Below are 26,676 nucleotides of genomic sequence, written 5' to 3' on the forward strand. Positions count from 1 at the left end.
GAGCAGAATTTTCGTTTTCTACGTTTTTTTTGTTTAAAATGATATTTGAATTTACAGGTAAATTTTATCTCCTGAAGACTGCAGCATCACGAGGTAGGAAATCAGGGATGGGATTTAGTTTTAAATACTTTTCATTTTGAAAATCTAGAGGGTTTGGAATATACGTTAATGATATCCGTAATGAACAGATTAATTTTGATAATAATAACTTTGATTCGATACGTACAATGAAAACAGTAGGTCAACGAAGATTGAAAACAAATAAAATTATAGAATTCCTTTGAAATGTAGCTATTGTGAAATGCAATGGAAAATAACAACAAAAAACAAGGTTGTGGGAGGATTCTCATAGGACAGATACTCTTAACTAAGATATTATGTTGATTATTATTAAGAGATACTTCCAGGTCAGGAACTCATCGAGAGAGAGAGACCATACTATTCAAACTAGCTGCCATACTTGTTCTTGAATTCATTCACATTACTTGCACACACCCAACATCCAGAACAATCCATTCCAATCATGCATTATTCTATGAGGGAAAAATCTAGCTCTTGCCCCTTTCTTAATGGCATTCATTGTCAGCTTCCAAGAATGCCCGCTAGTCTTTTCCCCACACTCTATAAATTGAAAAATTCCTTCAATTGAAACCCTGTATGACCCTTTCATAAGTTTGTAAGTCTCAATCATACCACTCCTCTTTCTCCTGTTTGCTAGTGTCTGCAATCTACAAATTCTCAATCTGCTTTCATAATCAGTATTCCATAATCCTGAGCACTCTCTCCAATATACCAAAATCACACCGGAAACCAAAAGACCAGACCTGCGCACAATAGTCCAAGTGAGGTCTTTTCAAGGCCTTGTAAAGAGGCAAAATAACATCCTTATCTTTATACGTGAACGTTCGTTTAAACGTTTTAATTTTCTTTTGAGTTGTATTTTTAATCTTCGTTACATGGCCCCCCCCCCCCTGAACTTCAACTCCCTATCTACTGAATACTCCAAGATTCGTTGCCTCAACAGCTTCTTCTAGCCTAATCCCACCAATATAATACGACATTGGATATCTAATCACGCCGAAGTGAGTGACTTTACGTTTACTGACATTGAACTGACACCCATTTACCCATGTCCACAATTCCAGTCTATTCAAATCATTCTGCAAGGACTGCAATTCAGCAGCATTCCTGATTACCCTGCTTATCTTTGCATTCATCAGCAAATAACTGTATGTCGCTTGTCAAATGTTTCCCAATATCATTAATGCAGATTGAATAACAGCGGACCAAACTCTGATCCTTGTGGTACACCACTGGTTGCTTTAAATCTTGCAGATTTACCCCCCGCCCTTTCCATGCACGACTTTTTGATATCTAGCAGTCAGCGATCCTCTTATCCACGCCAATAGTGTATAATCCCATCCTATATTCTGCAAGATTTCGGACTCTCCGGGACAGACAGAAGTGGAAAGAGTTCATTCGGCCTCATCATCATAATCCGCATAGATGATGGAAGAGAGAAGAAGAAGATATTCTGCAAGGGAGAATACGGGATTGGATTACAAAGAGAGAATTTTGCAGAAGGTATTTAGCATCAGCAGCTTTGGGTTTGCTAGATGTTAGATTTCGAAGATGTTAATTCGGTCTCGAGGTTTGCACTGAAATAAGAAAGACAATCATACGTATTTCATACCTTAGTTGTATATTCTTATTTTCGCGCCTATCGGTATTAATGAAATGGCGACTAGTTTGATAAGAAATACTCGCAGTAAGAATTCGGAATGTTCCCGATCCAGCGCATTTGCTGGCTCCTGATGTCTATCACGAATTGGATTAAGATTCGGTCACCGAAGGTGGGAAGGGATAAGTTAAGTAAATGGATATCATCATCCGACAATCATGCCTCATTGTTTTTTTCTTTTCTTTTTTTGAATGTGATGGACACTTCCTTGTGAAAGTGGCATGCAGAGATCAAAATATTTTCTACTTAAAATGGCTGCATTATCAGCAACGATGTTCTGATAGGCTGCAGTTTTTAGCCTCTACTCTGCTACTAACAAGACGAAAGAGTACCAGAAAACAAACCCAGAACCTCACTCCACCATACGAGGGTGATCTGAAAGGTTCTCGGCCTCGACCACAGATGGCAATACTATCGGCACGACTTTTTGTTCTAGTTAGTACATCTGTCATAAGCATCCATGATAAATTGCAAGTAATTCTATTAAGTAGTTTGTTTTATACAGCTGTCTGAAGCAAAAGTGTTGTCTGTATCCCTTGAAATGGATAAAATTGAGTATTGCGGTTATAAAATTCTTTGTAAAAGAAGGTTTAACTCCAAACGAAATTCATTCAAAGTTCATAAAAGTTTATGGGCACTCTTCTTCTTCGTTTACAACAATGGGTTTAAACGTGGCTATGCCAGCCTTGACGATGATCCACGTGAAGAGCGGCCAAAAAGTGTAAGAATACCAGAAATCATTGATCAAGTGCACGATATGGTATTGGATGACCGGCAAGTCAGAGTGCGTGAAATTGCTGAGACTACAGGCATTTCAAAAGAACGTGTAGGATATATTTTGCATGAAGAAATGCAAATGAAAAAGCTTTGCGCAAGATGGGTGCCACGCTTGATCACAGCAGATCAAAAACGCACTCGCATGAAAATATCTGAACAGCGCTTAGAGCGTTTTAACAAGAATAAAACTGATTACTGATTTTGTGCGTCGATTTATTACTATCGATGAGACTTGGATTCACCATTATACACTAGGATCCAAACAGCGGTCAAAACAATGGACAGAATCCGGTTGTTCAGCGCCAAAGAAGACCAAGTCGGTTCCACAGCAGGAAAGGGCATGGCATCGGTGTTTTGGGATGCTAAAGGCATTTTGTTTATTAATTATCTTGAAAAGGGTAAAACAATTACCGGGGAATATTATTCCGATCTTTTAATCAACTAGATGAAAAAAATCGTGAGAAAAGACCCGGTTTGCAGAAGAAAAAAATCATCTTTCATCAGGACAATGCACCTGCCCACAAAGGTATTTTGGCAATGGGAAAATTAAGGGATCTGCACTACGAATTGCCGTAACATTCACCTTGTTCCCCAGATTTGGCTCCCTTTGACTTCTCTCTCTTCCCAAAACTGAAACTCTTCCTCGCTGGTCAGCGTTTTTCTTCGAATCAAGAGGTGACTGCAGCTGTAGAGGGGTATTTTGCAAATCTTACTGAGAACCACTACAGGGACGGGATAATGGCGCTGGAGCATTGCTGGAATAAATGTATTATTCTTAAGGGAGATTCTGTTGAAAAATAAAAATAATTTTGAAATTATAAATTCGTTTTTTCATTGTTAGGCCGAGAACTTTTCAGACCACCCTCGTAATCGTCATCATCATGGATATCAAGGATTTAGGCCTAGCATGGCCTGTTCCGGCCTTAGAAGTCATCGTGAATCGTTTAAGAGGACGTCCTGGTTTTCTTTTTCCTAATGGCTTGTACTTTAAGGATTGTTTTGGTAATCTTTCTGTTTTCATTCTTTGAACGTGTTCCATCCATTTATGTTTATATTTTTTAATTTTTTTCTGTTATTGATTCTTGGTTTAATTCTTTCATAATTTCTTCGTTTCTTTTGTGTTCAATCACCCTCGTAATACCTAGCATTATTTTGATCGCTCATGATTGGAATGATAGGATTTGGGTTTCGTTACGCTATTTGAACTTTCTCTTGTGTCCAGTGGAGATGATATTCCTTGTCCATCGTAATCACAGTGGCTTGTTTGTGTTAGAGAGACATGCTACAAATTTTTGAATGTACATTGCACTCATTTGACCAATCGCAGTAATGGCCTTTACGAATGTATTGATCAATCAACTTTTTCCCATGATCACATATTTCCGCCACATGGAGGCAAGCGAATGGTACTTTGACTTAACATTTTCTGTTCATCATGCCATTTACGGTATATCCACACAGTGCTGTAACGTGTATCCAATCTAGATATACTTTTACTTATTGAGATTTCTTGATTATTACGACACACACGCACGCACGCACGCACACACACACACTGCTTTCACAAGTAAGCAGATGCCGTTTTCCGGAGGCAATTTACCTAACTAGTAACACATGACAAACACCAGTATTTATCAAGTGTTTCTAGGTGAATTCTATTTTCTGTAGCATATCTCTCATATTTTGAACGATGAGTGTTCTCAGTGTACAAAATATTAGAGATATGCTTAAAGAAGCGCTATTGATAAGAAAAGACAAAACATACTAAGAAGGTCAAGTGGGATTTAGCCAATAGTTCGATATCTCTTCACGTTTACAGAATTGCAAAAGAGAATCCACACGAAATTATGGACAACCCACTTTGTCACGTGAAAACTTTTGCCAGCCTTTGCCAAGTCTTTGACCAACCTTTGCCAGCAAAGGTTGGTCGATTGGTAGAGCCTCTGCTACTAATGGCTCGCAAAAAGTTAAGCAAATTTGAGTGCGGTTAGTAGTTGGAAGAGGATCAATCATTCGATGCTGTTGGCAAACTCTCCCTCGATGAGTCTTTGGACTCCCTGGAGGTGTCACATAATAATAATAATAATAATAATAATAATAATAATAATAATAATAATAATAATAATAATAATAATGAAAAACATGTATTTCTCTAGGAGCAGTTTTGACTACAGAAATTGTTCGGTAGAGTTTGCCAGATCTTTAGATATCTGGCAAACCCTGCCCCCTTTTTTTTTTGATAGAATAAGGAACACGGAAATTTTGAATGAAATAAAGTATCTAGAGAGGGGGTTTCTGGTTTAAAAGTTAACTTCTATGGAATGACTAAGCGAAGGAATACACATTCCGATACTTATGTAAAATGTCATCATAAATACGCATTCAAGTTTGGATCTAAAAGATTAATAAAGTTTTACCTGATTTATGTTAACATTAAAACTTTGATTGGTTGTCAAATGCATATAAAATACATATGAAAGTGTCTAGTAGGCTTAATTTATTAGAAAGTTCCTTTCATTACTTTTTAAATTTACAGATTCTCTCTCTTCATGGCGAAGATGGATAATCTAACTAAGAGAGTGTCAGTTGCTCCCTGGTGTAAACGTGGGTTTGGCTTCCTACCATTGCACTACTGAGTGCAATGGTAGGAAGCCAACGGAAGACACCTACTTGGCCGGATGCCTCTCAAAGCATTATCAGCACTTGTGTACTGTCTACTAGGAACTAGTTTATTGCACACTTTAAAAGAAAACAGCGTTAATTATAACTCACATTACAAAGAAGAACAAGGAAACAAGGAAAAGAAACTCAAAATTCTGTGAACCATATACACGGGTCTTGACCACTTGGGACCTCTAATGAATAAGTTTTAAGAGTGTCAAACTTTCACCTTAAAGCTAACATTTGCTCCAACAAGAGAATCCATTGTTTGAATAACAATTCATCTCAATCTTCGCTTTTTTATGTAAAGCTCTTGCCTTAGACTAAATGAGAACTGATTCTTTCATACTATTTAATGGCCAAAATAATGATGTTTTGTATAAACTCACATTTTCAAGAAATGGATTTTCCAAGATATTCACAAATGGACTGTAAGGCATACATAAATGCTTCGATCAATTGCTGCCTTCTCATCTGTTTTTTTCCCCAATGATTAAACCACCGGGATATTTCACCTTTTGAGAAATTAGTCAGGTCTGCTGTTTTCAGAATCGTGGCTCCAGCCAGACGGACACTCCCATAATAAAACCTTGTATTGAACTCCGAAAGATTCTTTGTTTTTCCCATTGTGATGAACACTATTGACGACACTATTGATGATATTACTGACCAGCAGCATCTTTGAATAGTTGCCCGAACATGTGTGACCAAGTATTTTGCATATACCCTGCGTAAGTGATGTTTGCGTACATCCACTTAAAGGCTTCCAATGTAGTTGCCAATATGCGTACAATAATAGACACTGTTGGCTCCTTTTTAAAAGTGATGAGCAAGACGCCCTTTATCAGCTGGCCGCATCTCCAGTAGTTATTTGGTTCTTCTTCTTCTGGACAGTAGGTTTATTTTTGTCTACTGCCAAGAAATATTATTTGTACAAATGAGTGTACTGTGGTGTCTATTAATCAGAATGTTTGTTTACTTTTTTATAAAACTTTCATTTCGTGTACCAATACATAAGTTCATAAATCGCTAACAGGTTATCCTAACAAGATGACGAACTCATCAGCATTTCTAAGCGATTATATTCCTATTTATAGCGCTGTTCTATTTGAAAGGCAGTTATAATTTCAATTCTAGTTGCCGACAACATGAGCTTTTTTAAGCCTTTTCTTCAAGTAACTAAGCCAATTACTCGATTTCTGGCAAGGCCAAGTAGGGTTTGTTTCTCCACAAATACTGTAATTATATCCGTGAATCAGAAAACGTCGACCGTAGAACAAACAACGGATGTGTTTAGGTTTAGGGCCACAAGATCAGGGCAATTCTCTCTCTCTCTCTCTCTCTCTCTCTCTCTCTCTCTCTCTCTCTCTCTCTCTCTCTCTCTCTCTTTCCTGTTCCTCCTGTTCAGCTCTAGGTAATTAGTTTTGATGGCCCCTAAGGACTTCCTTTCTGTTACGTTGATCTTTTTCAAACGGACAGAGTTCCTCATTGCATATTAAAAGTATTGATCGAACTTTGGATATTTTCACCGCCATTCTTTTCATACATATAGTCACATCTGCATGACCAAATGGCGTGCATAGTTATAATAATTACGACTAATTGTACTCCGCCTAGTTTCTTCTCATTTTGCCAATATAGTACATTTTCATTTATTATTGGAATCTGTGGCATTCATTATTTTACAACGCGCCATTTTTTTTTTAAATAAATCATGTGGTACAGTGTTTGTGGTTGTTTACAAAGGTGACATGGCTATTCATCTTTTGGCATAACCCACATTTCGGTCGTAGAAATGCATTGTGAACTTTGAAGCAAAACGTTTTGTAGGAAGTTGGAATGCATTATTTAGAACTGGATTTAGTATGATCCTCCCCCTCCCCCTTTTTTTTTTTTTTTGTTCTCGCTTCTGTACGCTGAAATTTTTTTTTTTTTTGCGACAACCAGTATCCTTCAGCCATTTCAGTGAACATTGAAATGTCATTGAGCCGGTCGTAAATCATTAATATAAAAGCTTCATTGACAAGACAAAAAAAATCAAAATCTCAAATTCTTTTAACAAATAGCAAATAATATTTTAAAATAAGTTAATTCACCCCAAACACTTCGTTTACACCGTTAATTTATCTCTATATATTTAAACAAAGGCGAACGGAAACGAAAGAAGACAGCAAATACAAGAAAACTTTGTAAATATTTGCACAAAATTTAAAAAAGATAAAATGAAGCAAAATTAGAGGGATAGTCACCTTAAATTCCACAAGATGGCTCGAGTTCCCAAATCAAACCATTACATTGAATAACAATTAAATATCGCTCTTTTGCGAAACAACAATAATAATGAAAAATTGATCAGATTCAATTGTTATTATTATTCTTTACACGGAGATCACTCAATTCTTTTTTTCACTTCATTAATCTGTGCAATGGCTTAAACAATAATGAACTGTTATTAACGGGGACACGAATTTCATCGGTCAGTGTCAGACCACCACTCCGTCTACTGAAATCAAAGAGGTGGCTTAAAGATGTACCTTATTTGGTCTGTAGATTATGCAATCCTCTACCACCTCATGGTAGCGTTGTACAAGAGATTTTCAACCTCTGATTGGTGAGGCATAAATAGAAGTAATCGAGGAAAGTGTAATTTTTGTGGCATTTTAAACCAAGGTAATGGAATTCATTTTAATATTTGTTTGTGGTAACAACTTAACTTGCTTTAACTCTATGCCTTTAGAGATGGCGCCGTAAATAAGTGTATATTTATGTGCAGTTTATATTCAACTGTTGTGTCATTTTGTTCTCTATATCATATGACATTGACAATCAATTTCAAGTGACTTGGACTATGAAGTCCAAGTTATAATATTCCTTAAATATTCTTAATAAAAAGAAGTTTTATTAGCTACCAATATCAGTTTTACTCGGGAGTACAACTGAAAACAATCTGAAAGTTTACCAGAGTTTACCAAATGGTTTACCAGAGTATCCTCTCATTTCTTTGAATGTCCAAACAAACCTGAAAAATAACTGATAATGACTTTTTAATCCTTCTGTTTTTCTTCTCTGTCAATAGATAAAAAAGACGTGAGCATCCATACAGTAAATGCGACTTAAATCGTGGTTATTTTCCTGATTTAAAATTATTCTCTTCCACAAGATATTTTGGGTCATCTTTGCATAGTTTCGCCCTGTCCATATTTCCAGTAAAATATTATTGTATGAGCTTTTTAGTCTTTTATTCCTCATCTACTATTTTGACAATGCTTATGATCGAAATTCACAACTATCTGATGGTAATGCTATAGTGTTCGACATCCAGTTCCCTGTTTATTTATAATTATTATTCATATTCATAAATATTGCTGTTCTTCTATTGCACATAAGCTCTGTACCCTATCAAAACTAACCGGATTAATTAACAGTATTTCTATATATTTAATTTTATCTCTTTACAAAAATACTAAATCTAAATATGTATTACTTACTGCACATTTTATTCCCATAAACGCATTTATTTACTTATTTTTTGTTGATTTAGATATTTATGTCGCAATGTTGTTACCTAAAGAAACACTATACAATGAATTCAAATAATTAAAAAATAGTCTATTTATAATATATTTATTTTCAGATTCCTAGATAGTTAAGAAGAATGTTTCTTTGTTTTTTTTTTCTTTCCAGCAAATGCACGATGAAGTAAGCGAAACGGAAAACATCAGGAAGAATTTAGCGACAGAACGTATGATTATTGGCGGCTGCGACATTCTGTTAGATGTCAATCAAGTTTTCATCAGACAGGGTAAGAAACTTCCATCTTAAAAAAGTTCAAGATTAGTATTTTACGTTCTTAAAATAATGTTATTGAAAATAGTTTCAAGTATTGCTATCTTTTGTTTTTATTATGTGTAAGTATAAACGATCGTGCATTTGTTCCTCTTCGATTTTCGACCTTCATTTAAGATGGATTTTCCATGAAGTGTGCTAAGACTCATCGTTCGTGACATCTCTGGAGAAAGCTACTTCAAACCTCCTTTACTGACTTGTGTTATCAAATGCCTGTTTGTTCTCCAGATTGGGATTGGTAATTAATCTTTGGCTCACTCACAGTATGGTTACACTATACATCTTCAAATCTCTCGCGAAACTGAAACAGATTACCATACAAAACTGCCAGTCATGGTTTCTAATTCCTTACCACTTTTTATTTATGAACATTTCTCTTTGGAAAAGTAAGGTTGGACATTTCTCTCAGGATTAATAATTCGGAGACATATCTGCATACGTGGACACTGTTTGCTCTGTTCTCTCCACTCTACTGGCTGGTACACTTGTTTGAGAATGTCTTTAGGTGACAGATGATTTTCAATTGTGTTAGATCCCTACTCTGTTGAAGTTCTGAAGTAAAAACCTAACTGTAGCATCTGGAGTAGTACTGCCCTATTTGATCATAACTGTTATTCTATCAGGGGGGTGCTATAGATTTATATATTTTTCTAATCGGCGGAACTGCCATTAGGGAAAAATTATCATTAATATAGTTCTGCAGTTAAATCATCTAAAAGACATATTTCTTCACATCGATAAATAACACAGGCCTGCAAAATTCGAGTCATGAATAATTGTCTGGAAATCATGTTTCTGATTTATTTTTGACCGCTGATTTCAAATACCCCTTCCAGTTTTCTCTATCACGTAAGGCGTTTTCACAAAATGGATCTCAATATTTCAGTAAAATAGCTTTAAAACGCATTATTGGAAAAAAATTTAATTAAAGTAATTAAAGATTAATCTTTAGTACATACTTTATATTTCGTTGTGGTGTATTTTTCTTTCTTTTTCCTTCAAAGCTTCTTTTTGAACATTTTCTGTGAAATTCTTTTCCCGGGTCGTCTCTGTGCAATATCCAGCAATAGTCTGCCATCATGTTGACATTCCACCTGCTCTGATTCCACCTTTCCATCTCCTTGATGTACTCCATCTCCTCAAGATACTTCTCAGTTGTTCATCATTTCCTGCTTTGTAGTTCAGCACGTAATCTTTTCTGAATGGAACATTCATAAACTTAGTCACTTCCTAAGTGAGTACCGCGTGATCACTGTCACCAACCGGAGGCAGAATAGTTACGTCTTTAACTGAAACGTCCTGTGACACCATCATCAAATCTAACACTCTCTGACCTCTAGTTCCTTCTGTCACATGCTTCATGAGGAATTTTCCCGCAATAGCTCAATAAATGCATTTTCATTCTCACGAGATTCTACTGCTACCCAATCAATTTTTGGATAATTAAAGTCTTCCTTTTGATTACTCTTTTGGCGCTCATCTTTTCTATTTAGAGATGCATTTCTTCATCACTAGCAACCGATCCACCAGGTATGTAACAACACTCCACTATGTAATCGATCTTGTTAGATTCCACCTTACACCAGATGTATTCAACTCACTTGCACATGAAAAACTGTTACTAGTATTGCAGCCATAGATATCAACTCTAACTTGATTCAAGACATTTGATATCATTAGCAGCACCCATCTCTTCTATCTTGTCTATCCTTCCTAAAAATAGTGTACTCTCTTAACACTCGATACCAGTTTGTATGTCTGATTCTGATTTCCAGGTCAAACCAATGCATAAGATCTGAGGTTCCAACATGAGTCAGTATCAATGTTTCTGATATTCCTAGCATTCGTGTGCAGACATAATAATCTACCTGCATGTTCTTTTGTATACTCTGGTCTGCACTTTGCATGACACAGTTGGAAAACTTGCCGCCTTATACATGTACTGAATAGTGTCATCTTTACACACGTTTCGTGGGTCCGGACCAGACGAACACAAACCCGAAATCGTTCTCTCTTCGTCAACATTTCCATGACAAAACCGATTCCCGTCATTAACATAGTTATATACCATTGTCGCTCTTATACTCGCATTCTCACCATTCAGAAAGACTCGAAGTTATAACTTGCTCATCCATAGCATGTTTTATTAAAAATTCACCGTACCAAATAACTTCTTTTTACTTACAACTTCACTTATTTACTGACTTACCTGCTCCGTGCTTTGTTGTTTCCTATTTTGCTTCTTATTCTCCCTCCGCTCATTTAAACGCCTCTCGACGTTTTGTAATTCCCGCGTCGTTTCTCTGATGATCAGCTTTAAGTTTGCTATTTTGGAGGTTAATTAATTTTCATTAACCTCCTCCACAACACCAATAATATCAGCCGAATTTAAAGATGACTTGCTAGCCTGCAAATATGATTAATGCTAATTATCTCCAACATTATCAGGTCTTTCTTCAAAAAGATATTAGAAGGATTTGAAGAGCTTGGACACCGATAAATGTTCTGTTGCAGATGCATCCCTGTAATCCGTGTAATGTATTCTTCCAGTACTCAACCTTCCTATATCTTCTCACAATATTTAATGCTCTTATGGCGTCTGCTCATGGAAGCAAGCCCATGTTTAACTATCCAAAAACTGGATGGTGGTGTTACTATTATAAAAGTCATTTATAAACAATCCTAATATTATCCTCATTTGCGTTCTTTCGAAAACAATGGATAGTGTCATCAACAAAGAGGTTCTTTCCACCTGAAGCCTCAACAATTAATCTCTGTCCAACAATATTAATTCGGTCACTCTGGATTCACCCACGAACAACCCTGTATCCAATCTATGTAAAGTAACTCATATCAAGCGCTGATGGTATTTCCAGGCATTTAATAGGGGTATAACTTTGTGCTCTACTCAGCAGATTTCCTTTGGTTTACGTTCCACCTGTATGACTATTCTAAGAGCACTTCAGAAGCATCATTCCACACAGATCTTTGTCATTCTCATGTTTTTTCCTGCCATTGTGACATCAGACACCTGTTTTAATATATTGTTCTCCAATTCTGACTGCCCATACTTTAGATTATCTCTAACACATTCCTGAATGTCGACCACGTCAAGCCATTTCCTCATATTTTCATTTTTAACACGATGCTGCTTCTGATTCCATTTAACACATCTTTGTTCTTAACTGTTTTACTTCTAACCCATCTTTTAGACAGATAAATAGACTGCTTTGAAACACTGCTTATGCACCTACTTTTGCATTTCGACTAATTTTTCTCTTTGCCCATTTAAATGTATTTAGTTGATCCCTTTCAGACCAGTTTTATTGATTCGTTGCCTATTTAATTTACCATCTTCAATAAAAATTGCACGTAAAACAGCTGAAATGTTTTACTTGTTCTATAGGTCCTCCAATCAGGATGAGGTCGATATTTTCATAGTTCTTTCTCTCTATATTTGAGAATTACTGCTAGAATAGTATCTGATCTAGCTATCTTACTACCATTAAGTTGTTTTGATGGCTTTTTTTTTACCCAAGCATTCACATGTAGTCCTGATTGCATTCCTCTTGAGTATTTTCTAAGAGTACTAAGATTCTCTCAGTACGATTTAAAAATTCTTAAAAGTTTTTACTCTAGAAATCTGGAATATCCGTATCATCTGGTTTATTACCTTTATTCTTTCTTTCATTCATTCATTACTGAAAAGCTACTGAAAAAGTTTATTAACTTTTTCAGTAGCTTTCAGAACATTTTTCTACCTTCCTGATGTTTATACTCTTGTTTTCTGACATATTTGTTCATCAACTTTAACACATAGCCTATCTTTATCATTTTTTATGTATTCTATTATTATATTACCTTTTTCACCTGAGGGTTAGATAGCCGTTTCACAGAGCGACTTATTCCAAAAAAGCTCTGGATTTTCATCTCCAAATAGACAATTAACAGACTTAATACAATGGCTTTATACACTAGTGTACAAAAGTTAATGAGGAACTACGTTTTTACCTATATATGAAAAATATTTCATCACTGCAGCCAAATGGGAATATAAATTTATTATCAGCATACTAAAAAATATATTACATAAAACTGTGTCAAATTATTTGCAACACGTTTTCGAAAAAGTTACAAATTTCCTAAGGACGTAGTAAAGGATGTATAGTGCATACAAAAAACTATACGAGACAAAAACAGACATTTCAATATGGAATATGTCCGCCCCGAACTGCGATGAAACTCTCGCAACATCGTACCAGGCTTAACACCAAGTGATGTAGTCATTAGTGAGGGAAACTAGCTCACTCCTCCCTCGGAACAAGGATAAGGCCTTGTTTGTTTTTGAGGGGAATTTCGAGCAGCTGTGCGTCTCTCTCTATTGCGTCCCAAAAGTATTCTATAGGGCTGAGACCCGGGGAGCGTGCTGGCCACTCGATTCGATTAATATTCTCGGTCTCCAGAAGTATCTTCTCTGCTCGTGTGCGATGTGGTGGGGTAGTCCTTCATAAAAATGAATTCTTCACCTACAGCATCAAGGAACAGTCGAACATGACGTTGAAGAACTTCGTTGTAATAGCCTATGGTTCACCAGCCATAGTCCCTTTTTACAGCACTTGTAGTTCGGTGCGTCCATTAAACATAATGCCTCCCCACACCCTTGATCCCAGCATCTCCTTTTCTATCCCTTTTAAGAACATTCTCGCGATGGTAAGCAGTACCACTTTCACGCCAGATCAAGTGTCGTCTAGAATCGGAGGAAAGACTCAAACTACTCTCATCTGTAAAGAGTGCATTAGTCCATTGATGTCTTGAAAACGTGCTCTATTGTGAGCTATCGATAAAGGGACACCGACTACAGGCCTTCTGGCGTATACGCTTACTTATCTCAGATGTTTTGTCACCGTACCACGGAAAATTCGTCGAAAACATTTTCGCCGTTGGAAAACTCGCCGTAAAAAATAAACTAACAACCTGCCTACCTTACCAACGAATGTCTTTAAAATTAAGCTTTCTAACTGACCGTCTGCTTGTGTGCTTCCTTTGATAAATATTTCTATGCATTAACTCCTTCATAATGGTGTATACAGGTTGCTAAGGTGTCAAATTAGTAGATGATATGAACTATGTTTACCGAAGAAATAGGAAATACTGTGAAAACACGTATTGGAGGTGTGAAAAGAAAGAGTGCAAAAAGAGTACACACCGCGTATTGCAAGACGATAATTTGTCAATGTGTAAATCATTCGGTGAACATTATCACCCTTCTCAACCCTCGAAACCTAAAGTTCATTAAGCAACGGCAAGCTTAAAATCATCAGCTACTAGTTCATAAATATCTGTTCGATCTGTAATTGCCGATATTTCATCTAATTTAGATAAAAACACCTAATCTCTGATGCCATCTTTTAGAAATTTGTCTCGCAATATTAGAGGCTGGAGGCAAAAGAAAGGCTAAGCATCCCCTATCCCAACTGGAGGAAGCGGATATATAATTCCAGATGAGTATAAATTTCTAGAAAATGGTAAATAGTTTTTATTATACGATGGTGATGAAGATGATGAAGAGAGAATTTTAGTGTTTGGTACACAAGCTGGATTAGATGACCTTGAAAATAATAAGGATTGGGCATGCGACGGTACTTTTAAATGCAGCCCAAATATACATCATTTATTCACGCTACATATAGTAATAGGAAGTATTATCATCCCACTTCTTTTTTACTTCGCTTCCTGGCAAACCAGAATTAACTTACAGCAGACTATTCAGTGCCTTAAAGGGCTTATTCATCATTAGAATACGAATCATTAATGGTTGACTTCGACAAAGCAACTATCAACGCTTTTTTCTAATATATTTACATTAACAACTATAATGGGTTGTTTATTTCATATGGCACAAAATCTTTATTGCAAAATTGTTGCCATTGGTTCGAAGTTACGTCACCAAACAGATGCTGAATTCAACATGAAAATTAAATGCTTCGCAGCATTAGCATTTCTTCCAGTGAGCGACGTTATTGATGGATTTGTTGAATTAACTGATGATGATGATGATTTGCCCCAAGAATTTGGAGGAGGAGAACGGAGCCGCAGCTTACGAAGGCGAAGAATGGTGCTTACATTTCCTATTGAATTGTGGAACGTTTTTGAAAGAACTTATAATAACGTGGCCAGAACGAACGACAGTATAGAAAGGGTTCCACGATGTAATTCTCCATTACCGACATGCATCCAAGTATCTAGAAAACTCATAGTTAAGTTGATGGTCTGCCGTGGTCGTCGATTACGTTTTGCTGTTACAACCAAACATTTGTCTTCGTGCTCAGTGGCACAGCGAGGACCACCTCTTAGCAAACGTCTGGAACACATCCCATAGGGGTTTTGAAACGCTATCCAGAGCCTGGATACAACGCTATGAGAGATTCCAAACTCTGGCAATATCAGTACTTCTGCGGCCTTCTTCAAGATTTCCAATCACTTTTCCTCACGTGAAATCATCTAGATGACGTCTTTGAGACATTACAAGACAACCGAGTTTGCAACTTTATTCCTTCGCGAAAAGAGCTTCCTATAAACACAATTTCCTTAGTTTAGCCTTTTGCCTTTTATCCTTTCGAGTGCTACCACGTGATACTTTTGCAGTCGATTTAAACATTTTTGGAAGTGTAACAGCTTTCTACACGAAATCGTCAGTTATACAAACTGCCACAAGCTAATTCGTCTGAATTTGCCGTTGTAATCTTCAGGAATAGTGTTCCTCCTTAGGTTTTTGCACCAGTATAGCTTTAGTTGCTTTAGTATCCAAAGTAACAACAACCAATTTGAGGACATTAACTAACTTACAAAAAAAAAAAAAAAAAAAAAAACCTTCACTGTAATTTTGGTTTGTTTTTTGGCAATGTCTTTTTCAAGTTTTTTGTGTGCATTTAGCGTACTGATTTTTTTAATTCTTGCCTTTCTATTCTTATTCCTCTTCCTTTCCATATTCAGATTAAGTTGCACGGTTTCAGATTCGGATACTTGTGATTTTTTTCGAGAAGTTATCCCTGTTGAAATGACCTTTTAATTTCCTATTCTCTTATACATTCCCACTCTATATCCAAGTCATAATGTTCCAAAAGAACTTGCCCAAGCAGTCCAAAAATAAAAAAATAAAAATAAATAAATAAATAAATCAGCTTATCGCAAGCGACGTGAGACAAACACTTCAGCTTCACTCACCACCTAAACTAAATCCCACAACAATTGCAAGTCTATCATTAACAGGACGGTCTCATTTTGAAAGGACTAAAAGTAACAAACTCGACCTCTTCTGGTTAAGCAAAAGTTTATTATTATTATTATTATTATTATTATTATTATTATTATTATTATTATTATTATTATTATTATTATTATTATTATTAACATCTAAAAATAATGTTGATCTCCAGGCATCCTTCTTCTCATCCAATTCCAAATCACCTCCTATGACCAGAAAGACATCAAAGAATCTTAAAAACCCTGGATGCCCAAAATGCTTATCGTTCTGATATCGTTCTGATATAATCCCACCAATTGTGCTTCAGGAATTTGGGTTTAAAATCACCTGGTTTTAGTGATTTTAAACCCTTGTTTTGCTGATGATAGCACTTTTCATTTGTCCTACTTATACGACAAAATCTGTAGTGCTTAAACATCTCGATTTTCAAGACTATTTGCAAGATGCGCCCAGAATATTGATCTTGAAGCCATCCTGAAATGGAAGAATAACAATGTTATCACCTCCAAATGCTTCCAAAACACAATTCGTACTTTTTTAGCGAAAAGAAACTCTTGGTTCTTTTCCCATTACCTTTTACAATGCTCAACTTAACAGTCAAGATTAACACTATCTTCTCAAACTGACTCGTATTCCTATCCTCACTTCTATAGCATCCTCATCTTCCAGAAAACTTGACATCCACTTTTGGTCACGTTAGTTGTCATCTGTCTAGTTATTTACTCTGTAAAAATCTCAAAACCGCCCAATCTTGGAATAATGATCTCTCATTTGGGGAAATCTGTCCACAACGTTTTTTATGGGATTCAGAAGAGAACAGTTGTTCCGTTGAACTAACGACACCTCTCATCAACTTTCCTCAGCTACCGTATCACAGACGGCCTGTTTCGGTTTTGTTTCTCTTCTTCAGATATTTTCATGGATGTTGTTCGGCAGGGCAAGTATCCATTATGTGTCCCATTTCCATGCCTATAGCAACACGAAAAACAGCTTCCCAACATCCTTTCACAGTTGAACAGTTGACTCACCCAAGAAGTCATCTTTCATTGGGTGACTTTTTGGGTGAGATGATGACTTTCTTTCATTCCTCAGTTCTTGTTCCTTCTATGGAACAAGAACTGAGGTAGATAGAATGAAAGATGAAGACCACTTCCAGCTCTTTAAGAGGAATATCAATCGATTTACTTTTATCTTGACTCCACCCCATACACTGCATATTCTCGATTTTTTCTATTAACCAACACAAACAGGAATAGCTAAGACATGCAACGGGCGCTACGTGCTCCTGATATTTAGAGAAAAACAATAGTAACATAACGACACATTGTTTTTCTCGTATCGTAAACTATTGAAAATAGTAACATGACGACGCATTTGGTCTTGATCGAAACGACAATAAAATGATAATTTCCAAGAAAACCACGGCTAGTTTTTGGTAATCGTTCTATCCCTTGATACCAGTAGAGTAAGAACTCAGTAATGTTGCTTATTTTAAGATCGTTACCAGAAATTACTGAGTTATTCTGGATCTGATTTGCACGGTTCCAATAGGATAACCCTCTATATTTCAGGACATGTGTCATCCAGGAATCTTTACAGGAATAGATAGTTACCTTAAGACTTCTCCAATCCTGGATATCTCAATTTCATTGAGCATCTTAAATGTGATAGTGATGAAAGGCAAGCCTGTAAAGTCAAGTTGTCTTCGCTGTTTCTAAAATAGCTGATGTAGTTGAGTACCAATTGTTTAAGTACGCTCCCATCTTATGATCTGTATTACGTCTTTCGTAACTGACTTGTCACATTCCCTTCAGTTATACTTAACTTGAGATCGTTGGTGAATATTCTCAAACTTTTCAACAAATGTTAAGATTCAACACACTTTAATCTGTTCGTCCAGTATTCTCGATCCACATCAAGATTTTCTTCTTGAGAGCGAATCCATTCTCCAGTCTTTCTTGGCATAAACATATCAAACTTATCGTCTCTACACCAGCAAAGAAATAGATGGTCTAATTTATCTCTGAAAAACTTAACTCTGTTCGGATTACAATTACAGTAATGGTATTTAATTCATCGGTTGCGGACTGTAGGGAGCTCTCAGTGATGATGCCCTTAAGATCTTTCTAAAATCTTTGACGAAGTAGAGTAAAGAAAATTAAATCGATTAATGAAATATAACTATCTTTCTCTCTCGCACACACACACACACACACACACACACACACACACACACACACACACACACACACACACACACACACACACACACACACACACACACACACACACACACACACACACACACACACACACACACACACACACACACACACACACACACACACACAGATTCATTTCACTCTTCCACACGCACTTTCTTCTACTCCTACCGAGTAACTAGGAGCGCTCGTAATATTATTTATTTTCATTTATGGAACCGAGATCGCTTAATTGCCTACGACACTTTTTCTTAATTAAATCATACAATTTGTGGTGAATGCGATTCTATTTTGTTTTCCTTGTTTATAAGGAGAGAAAATAGAAAAATTTCTTTCTGTAATTGAATTTTTTTATCCAATGTTAAACTAGTGTTGGGAATAGTTAGAGTATAATACTATTTAGCTAAAGAATGCAAATGATCTTAAATTGTACATATTTGGTCTGGAGTATTAAAATAAAGCACTTTTATTGTTAAAAGACCAGAAGATAAATGATAAAATATACAAAAAGCCAACACGTTTCACTAGCCACTGTCTAGCATTTTCAAGGCTGAACTGGTGTGAAAACAAATGCATTAAGTTACATGTAAAATATACACTTTATTAACTGTTAGGCCGTTACATTTGATCATTCTGTTTGAAGGCGTGCATGTGTTCGAATGCTTCAGTCAGATTTCGGTACATGACCACGTGTTGTGTAGTTTTTTGCATATTGTAGTTCTGTTGAACTGAGAGAGATGATGAGATTTTTCCATATGTCTTTAAGAATAGCACCTTGATTTCTATTTAAATTATTGCCTGTGCGTAGTACCACAGCTGCTTCTTTGAAAGTTCTGTGTCTGTAGTCATTCTCGATGTAAGGCATAGAACTGTTTTTCCAATCTATAACGTGATCTGATGTTGAGAAATGATGAGCTAAACCAGATGTAATGATTCTTTTATGATTGACATCCCCCACATGTTCCTTTTGTCTTATTTCAAAACTTCTAGAAGTCTGACCAATGTAAGAAAAGCCACACGTGCATGGAATTACATATACTCCAGGACATTTGAAGAAAGGTACCTCATCTTTGGGTGATCTTAAGACTTGTCTGATCGTGGTAGTTGGTTTAAAAACCACTCTGATGTTATGAGCTTTTAACATTCTCGCCAATTTTGTGGAAACTGAATTAATATATGGAATGACAGCTGTGGACATATATTGGGGCACCGTAACCCGTTGTTGGTGGTTGTCTTTAAATAGCAATTTGTTTAAAATGTTAGAAGGGTATCCATTCAGAGATAGAGTATTAGCTATTAGTGACAGTTCTCTCTGTACATCTACTTCTTTTGAAATCGACCTTAAGGATCTATTACGGAGCATGTGAATGATGCTGTGTTTTTGTGATCCATGATGGTTGGACGAATAATGTAGATATCTACCTGTATCTTTGGGTTTCTTGTAAATGGAGAGTTGGAAATTGTTATCTTCTTTCTTCACGAGGATGTCAAGAAAAGGCAGTTCTTTGTTCTTCTCTAGTTCTATAGTGAATTTGATCTTATTGTGTAGTGAGTTGATTTTGTTCAGAAACATGAGAAGGTTTTCCATGGTGTCTTTCCAGATGATGAACACCTCATCGACATACCTCCACCAATTTGATGGTTTTGGCAAAATGGTGGAAAGAATATCCTTTTCAAGTTTTTCCATAAAAAGGTCTGCACATGGTGGTGACATGGGGCCTACAAATGGCCAGACCTTCTGATTGTTCGTAGAGGTAGTCAACATTCTGAAAGACCTTTTCCCTCAAGACATCACCCAGTTGTTTCATCATTGCCTGAAATCAAATTTCTTCAAATTTAACAACACTGTATACAATCAATCAGAAGGTCTAGCCATATGTAGCCCCCTGTCGCCACCATGGGCAGACCTTTTTATGGAAAAACTTGAAAAGGATATTATTTAAATAAATAAAAAAATAAATAAATAAAGGATACGTTATAGATTGGAAAAACAGTTCTATGCCTTACATCGAGAATGACTACAGACACAGAACTTTAAAAGAAGCAGCTGTGGTACTACGCACAGGCAATAATTTAAATAGAAATCAAGGTGCTATTCTTAAAGACATATGAAAAAATCTCATCATCTCTCTCAGTTCAACAGAACTACAATATGCAAAAAACTACACAACACTTGGTCATGTACCGAATTCTGACTGAAGCATTCGAACACATGCACGCCATCAAATACGAATGATCAAATGTAACGGCCTAACAGTTACTAAAGTGTATGTTTTACATGTAACTTAATGCATTTGTTTTCACACCAGTTCAGCCTTGAAAATGCTAGACAGTGGCTAGTGGAACTTGTTGGCTTTTTGTATATTTTATCATTTATCTTCTGGTCTTTTAACAATAAAAGTGCTTTAATGTAAATGATCTTTTGTATGTTATATTATAATACATCTGAAATGAAATTTAGAATATTATAAGCGAAAACTTAGGTTGCATTATTGAAATAAAAATAATTAAAAAAAAAAGCAAAAAAATACAATACTTCACAATCGCCTCCAAACTCAGAAATAAATAATGAATTAATTCAAACTAACAAAACGCATGCATTTTATGTATTTTATTATAATAAAAATGATATTATTATTATTATTATTATTATTATTATTATTATTATTATTATGAGACACCTCCAGGGAGTCAGGGACTCATCAAGAGAAGCCACATACTACACTCACCAGCTGTCATACTTGTTCTTGAATTCATTCACGCTACTTGTACACACAACATACAACGGCAATCTATTCCAATCATGCACCACCCTCTGAGAGAAAGATCTAGCCCTCCCATCCCCCCTTCTTAGTGGCCTTCATTCTCAACTTCCAAGGATGTCCTCTTGTCCTTCCTCACCCTCCATAAATTGGAAAGTGCCATCAATTGAAATCCTGTATGACTCTTTAAGAAGTATGTACGTCTCATTCATATCACCCTTTTTCTCCTTTGCTAGTGTCTGCGGTCTACAAATTCTCAATCTCTCTTCGTGTACTCCATAATCCTGATATTATTTTTTACTCTCCTTTGCACTTCCTCCACTGTAAACAGGCAAAATGACTTCCTCATCTTTACATGTCAAGATTCGTTTCAGTATTGTAATATTCTCTGAGCTGTATTGTATGACTCCTTGAACTTCAACTTCCTGTTTACTAAAACACCAAGATCACTACAGTGATCAGTTTCATGTCGCATAATCCCACCAATATAATACGACACTGGATATCTAATCACACTTTGGTGTGATTAGATATCCAGTTATTATTAAAATTGAACTGATGGCCATTTTCCCATGCCCACAATTCCAGTCTATTCAAATCACTCTGCAAGTACTGGATATCAGTGCCATCCTGATTACCTTACCTATCTTGGCTCATCAGCTAATAGCCGTATGTCACCTGTCAAATCCTTCCCAGTGTTATTAATGTACAGATTGAATAAAAATGAACCAAGGACTGATCCTTGAGGCACACTACTGCTTATATTGAATCTTGCAGATTCACACACACACACACCCATATACGAATGTTTGATATCAGTCAGTCAGCCATCCTTTTATCCATGCCAATAGTTTATAATCCAAACCTATATTCTCCAATTTATGCAACAGTCTTCCATTCTGTATTCTTTCAAAACCTTAGCAAAATTCAAAAGTATCGGGGTGTATCCATTCCCCTTGTCTATTTGAATGGCAGCATTGTTATAGAATTTGAACAGGTTGCTAAAACATAACCTTCCCTTAGTAAACCCATGCTGTTCATTTTCAATTTGAGATTTAGTATCAACCTATTTCCGAATGCCAACCCTGACCAACTTTTCCAAAATCTTCACCACCACTCCTGAGATACTGATTGGTCGAGAGTTGGATACGTAAGTCTTTGCACCACCCTTGTGCATTGAGATTACCTTCATTCTTTCCTGTTATAAGGTTCAAAATTATATAGCCTAGTCAAAGGAATAGCCAGTTCAGATGAATACTCTTTTAGCATCCGTGCTGATATCTCGTCAATTTCTATTGCTGAATTCTTATTCAGTTTGTGTAACATCTCTAGTACTTACGCTTCATCCACATGAGTTTCCTCATACAGTGAAGAGGTAGCGGTAAGTTCAATGTTGCAAATATCAGGTTGATAGCTTCAAAATGTTTACTGATTAGTTGAACAATCTCTTCTGCATCAGTCACCCCGCATACCATATTCATTTGGTAGAGTTATTCTTTGAAGTTCATTCTTTCTTTCACTTGCAGCACATCGATAGAATTCTTGTAGGTTGTCTTTAGCACGCAGAGCCAGTATCCTTTCATACTCAGATTTTGCTTTCCGTACAACAGTTGTTAGCCTGCTGCTTATAACGTTCATAACGGACGTTCATCCTTATGCAAACGTTGTTCCTTCCACGTATTCTTTTTTTACAGATCTCTTGCTTGATTAGATTACACATTCATTTTACTCTTACTCTATTTATTCTTCGAACTCTGGGGACTCATTCTTATATCGCATAATTTAAGTATTTTAAACATTCCTACGTACTGTCGATGTTCCTTCCATCCAGCCACCGATCCCATTCCACTGAACTCAAGATACTCCTCAGTTGATCATAATTTTCTGCTTTGTAGTTCAGCATTTAACCTTTTCTGAATCGAACATTCATAGTCACTTCCCGAGTGAGTACCGCATGATCGGTGTCACCAACCGGAAGCAGAATAGTTACACCTTTAACAGAAACCCATCTCTGACACTATAATCAAATCTAACACTCTTTGATCTCGAGTTCCTTCTGCCACATGCTGTTTGAGAAAGTTGTCTTGTACCAGCTGAAAAACATCGGTTTCATTCTTCTCATGCGAGTGCCGGTAAAATATTCCCTGGTAAAAGTGATTTAACAATCAAACCAAGAAAGAATGTTTATATAACAAAAAACAACAACATAAAAATAGCAACAAAACTAATTTTGTACTTGCTTCTTATTCTGTACTTCGGAGAGAAAGATAATGCAACTGCTCTTACGTCATGCTATTTCTGAAATATGTTTTATGAGGTTTAAGTTGCTGATGTTTCCTTCTGAAACCTGCAAGTCAACATCCGTTCTCTGTCCACTTTCAGATTATTTAGTATATATGCGCTTCCTCATAGTAACTATAAAATGCATCCTTAAAGTCATCTTTACATATGTAATTTCAAGTGATCTAGTTTAAATCGTTTATTCAAATACCCCTAGCCTTTTAATATAGGAGCAAAGTTATCTTAAGGAATTTGAAGGGGCTTTAACTACTTTTTGTAGCAACACATTTGCAGTGTCTAATCTTTTATTTATATAACATAATCTATTGGATTTGTCCAAAGTACGAAATTCTGAATAACAACCAATGCAGACTGCGCGGAAGAGGAGGATTGCTGGTAACACCATTCAATACTGACGGGATTATTTTTGAGACTTTTATTGTCCTCTCAGAATAGAGTACTATCGCTTTCTGGCTCTTAGTTAGTCACACTTCACTCTCTGAAGAATAAAACGCAGGCAGTCAGTGAAGAGATGAAAGATATGAAGACTGAATTGAAGAATGGGATTAACTTCTTATAGATGATATAAGAAGAATGACAGTGGAAGGGAGAAAGAGTTAAGGGATTGAGAGAATCAGGAGAGATTGGATGAGACAACAGGTCGATAAAATGAGAGTGGAAATGAAAAGTTGCTAAGAGAGTATGGGGAAAGAGATGCAGATTGGCATGAAATGTAGCAATCTGTGAGGAGTGTGAGTTATGGAGATTTACTGATTCGTGGTGTGCAGAATATAATGTTAGAGTAACGCATGCCTGCTGGAACAATAGAGAATGTGAATGACAATGAAACGAAGTGAGAAGGTGGATGAGATGAGATCATAGTGATGGTTGGTACGAATGGCGTGAGAGGTAGCGTTAATCGGGTAGAGAGATAGACAGAGACACATACAGACAGAGAGAGAGAGAGAGAGAGAGAGAGAGAGAGAGATTCAACCACAAATCTCTCTCTTTCTGTCTCTCTAAATGAGTATATTTCCAAGAAGAGTAACAGTAATGAATAACATGATAGCGTGAATGGGTCGAAAGAGAGGTCTGTAATGTGCGGATGTCTGGGGCACACTAGAAAAGAACTTGATGCAAGAGATCGGTTGCGTTTGAACATGGAAAGACTGAAGCATTTGGAAAGAGCGATTGCCGTTCTTTGGGAAAGTGAATGAGTTCGAGCAGGGAAATTAGAGTTGCTAGAGGATGAAGGTAGTAGGGATGGCCTCTTTTGGAGATAATTGCTTGGGAGATAGGATAATATATGGTACTGCATATTATTATTATTATTATTATTACGAGAGATCTCCAGGGAGTCAGAGACTCATTGAGGGAGGCCACATACTACACAAACCAGCTATCATACTTATTCCTGAATTTATTCACACTACTTGCACTCACAACATCCAATGGCAATCCATTCCAATCACGCACCACCCTCTGAAAGAAAACTCTAGCAGCCCTTATACCCTTCTTGGCGGCCTTCATCCTCAGCTTCCAAGGATGCCCTCTCGTCCTTTCCCCACCCTCCATAAATTGAAAAATACCATCAATTGAAATCCTGTGTGACCCTTTCAGCAGTTTGTAAGTCCCAATCATATCACCCCTCTTTCTCCTATTTGCTAGTGTCTGCAATCTACAAATTCTGAACCTGTCTTCATAATCAGTATTCCACAATCCTGATATAATTTTTAACACTCTCCTTTGTACTCTCTCCAATATATCAGAATCAGAACGCAAACCAGGAGACTAGACCTGCGGACAATAGTCCAAGTGAGGTCTTATCAAGGCTCTGTAAAGAGGCAAAATATAGTTCTCCCACCGTTTCCAGGTCCCTGCCTCGCGTCTTTCCAAGAATGGTCGATTCATGCTGAAGGGGAGAAAGAAATGAAGGACGTCCGAATTGGTCGCCAACACCCGAAATCACGTGCTTTCTAGGTAAAATTTTCCAACTGTTATACAAGCAACATAGTTAACTACAATAATCATAAAAGAGAAGTTAATTTTCCGACCGGTAATAATAAACAACTCATCCCACTATACGGACTGATTACCCTATTATCGGAATGGATTCTTCTTTTTCTGAGATGCGCAGAAGTGTCGAGGGACCTCAAATCGGTGGGCGAACTATAACATCCTTATCTTTACATGTGAACGTTCGTTTAAGAATTGTAATTATCTTTTGAGTTGTATTTGCAATCTTTGCCGCATGGCCCCTGAACTTCAACTTCCTATCTATTAACTCTCCAAGATCCCTATCCTCATCAGTTTCTTCTAGCCTAATCCCACCAATATAATACGACATTGGATATCTAATCATACCGAAGTGAATGACTTTACGTTTACTGACATTGAACTGACACCCATTTTCCCATGCCCAGAATTCCAGCCTATTCAAATCATTCTGCAAGGACTGCATATCAGCAGCATTCCTGATTACCCTGCCTATCTTTGCATCATCAGCAAATAACTATGTCGCTTGTCAAATCCTTCCCAATATCATTAATGTATTGAATAACAGCGGACCAAGCACTGATCCTTGTGGTACACCACTTGTTACCTTAAACCTTGCAGACTCAGATCTCTCGTATACCACTTTTTGATAGCTATCAGTCAGCCATCCTCTTATCCATGCTAATATTGTATAACCCAAACCTATTTTCTCCAATTTATGCAGCAATATTGCAGTATAAAAACGAGTAATCATTATGAGCAACTATGGAAACAAAGTGGAAAAGAAAATAAGCCAGAACACATGGAAAGAAATGGAATTTAAGTAGTTACTATAAAAGAATTCCCTAAGGAAGCATGCGACGGTAAGTACCAAGGTTTGTGTGTACTGAATTTCGTAATTGCTTCAGAGGATTTGTCCGTAACCAAGGTAACCACATTGCCACCCTTTAGTAAGTGATCGTGCGGTCTTGAATCTTGAAGTGGAAAAACGGTAGACTTTTCAGTAGAAGGCGGGGGGGGATGTATGTGTAGAATTACGGAGCTGGTAATTATAACAAAAAACAGGCGATTACTTGGAGAGGTGCAAAAATGATGGGAAACTACAGGTAAAGGATGTTAGTATTAAAC

General features: G+C 36.7%; 1 protein-coding gene across 1 annotated transcript in view; it reads left to right on the forward strand.

The window, feature by feature from the left end:
- The window catches only part of LOC150105752 (ras-specific guanine nucleotide-releasing factor 2-like), a 294,996-nt gene that overhangs the window by 157,804 nt on the left and 110,516 nt on the right, over nucleotides 1–26,676 (forward strand). Inside the window, exon 10 of the mRNA XM_090394546.1 lies at nucleotides 8,864–8,981. Within this exon, the coding sequence (XP_090250672.1) occupies nucleotides 8,864–8,981 (118 nt within the window). The remainder of the gene's footprint in view (nucleotides 1–8,863; nucleotides 8,982–26,676) is intronic.

This window comes from Typopeltis vanoorti, chromosome 6 (genome assembly GCF_054136105.1).
Source record: "Typopeltis vanoorti isolate ZY-2024b chromosome 6, IOZ_Tvanoo_1.0, whole genome shotgun sequence".
In the NCBI taxonomy this organism is placed as follows: Eukaryota; Metazoa; Arthropoda; class Arachnida; order Uropygi; family Thelyphonidae; genus Typopeltis; species Typopeltis vanoorti.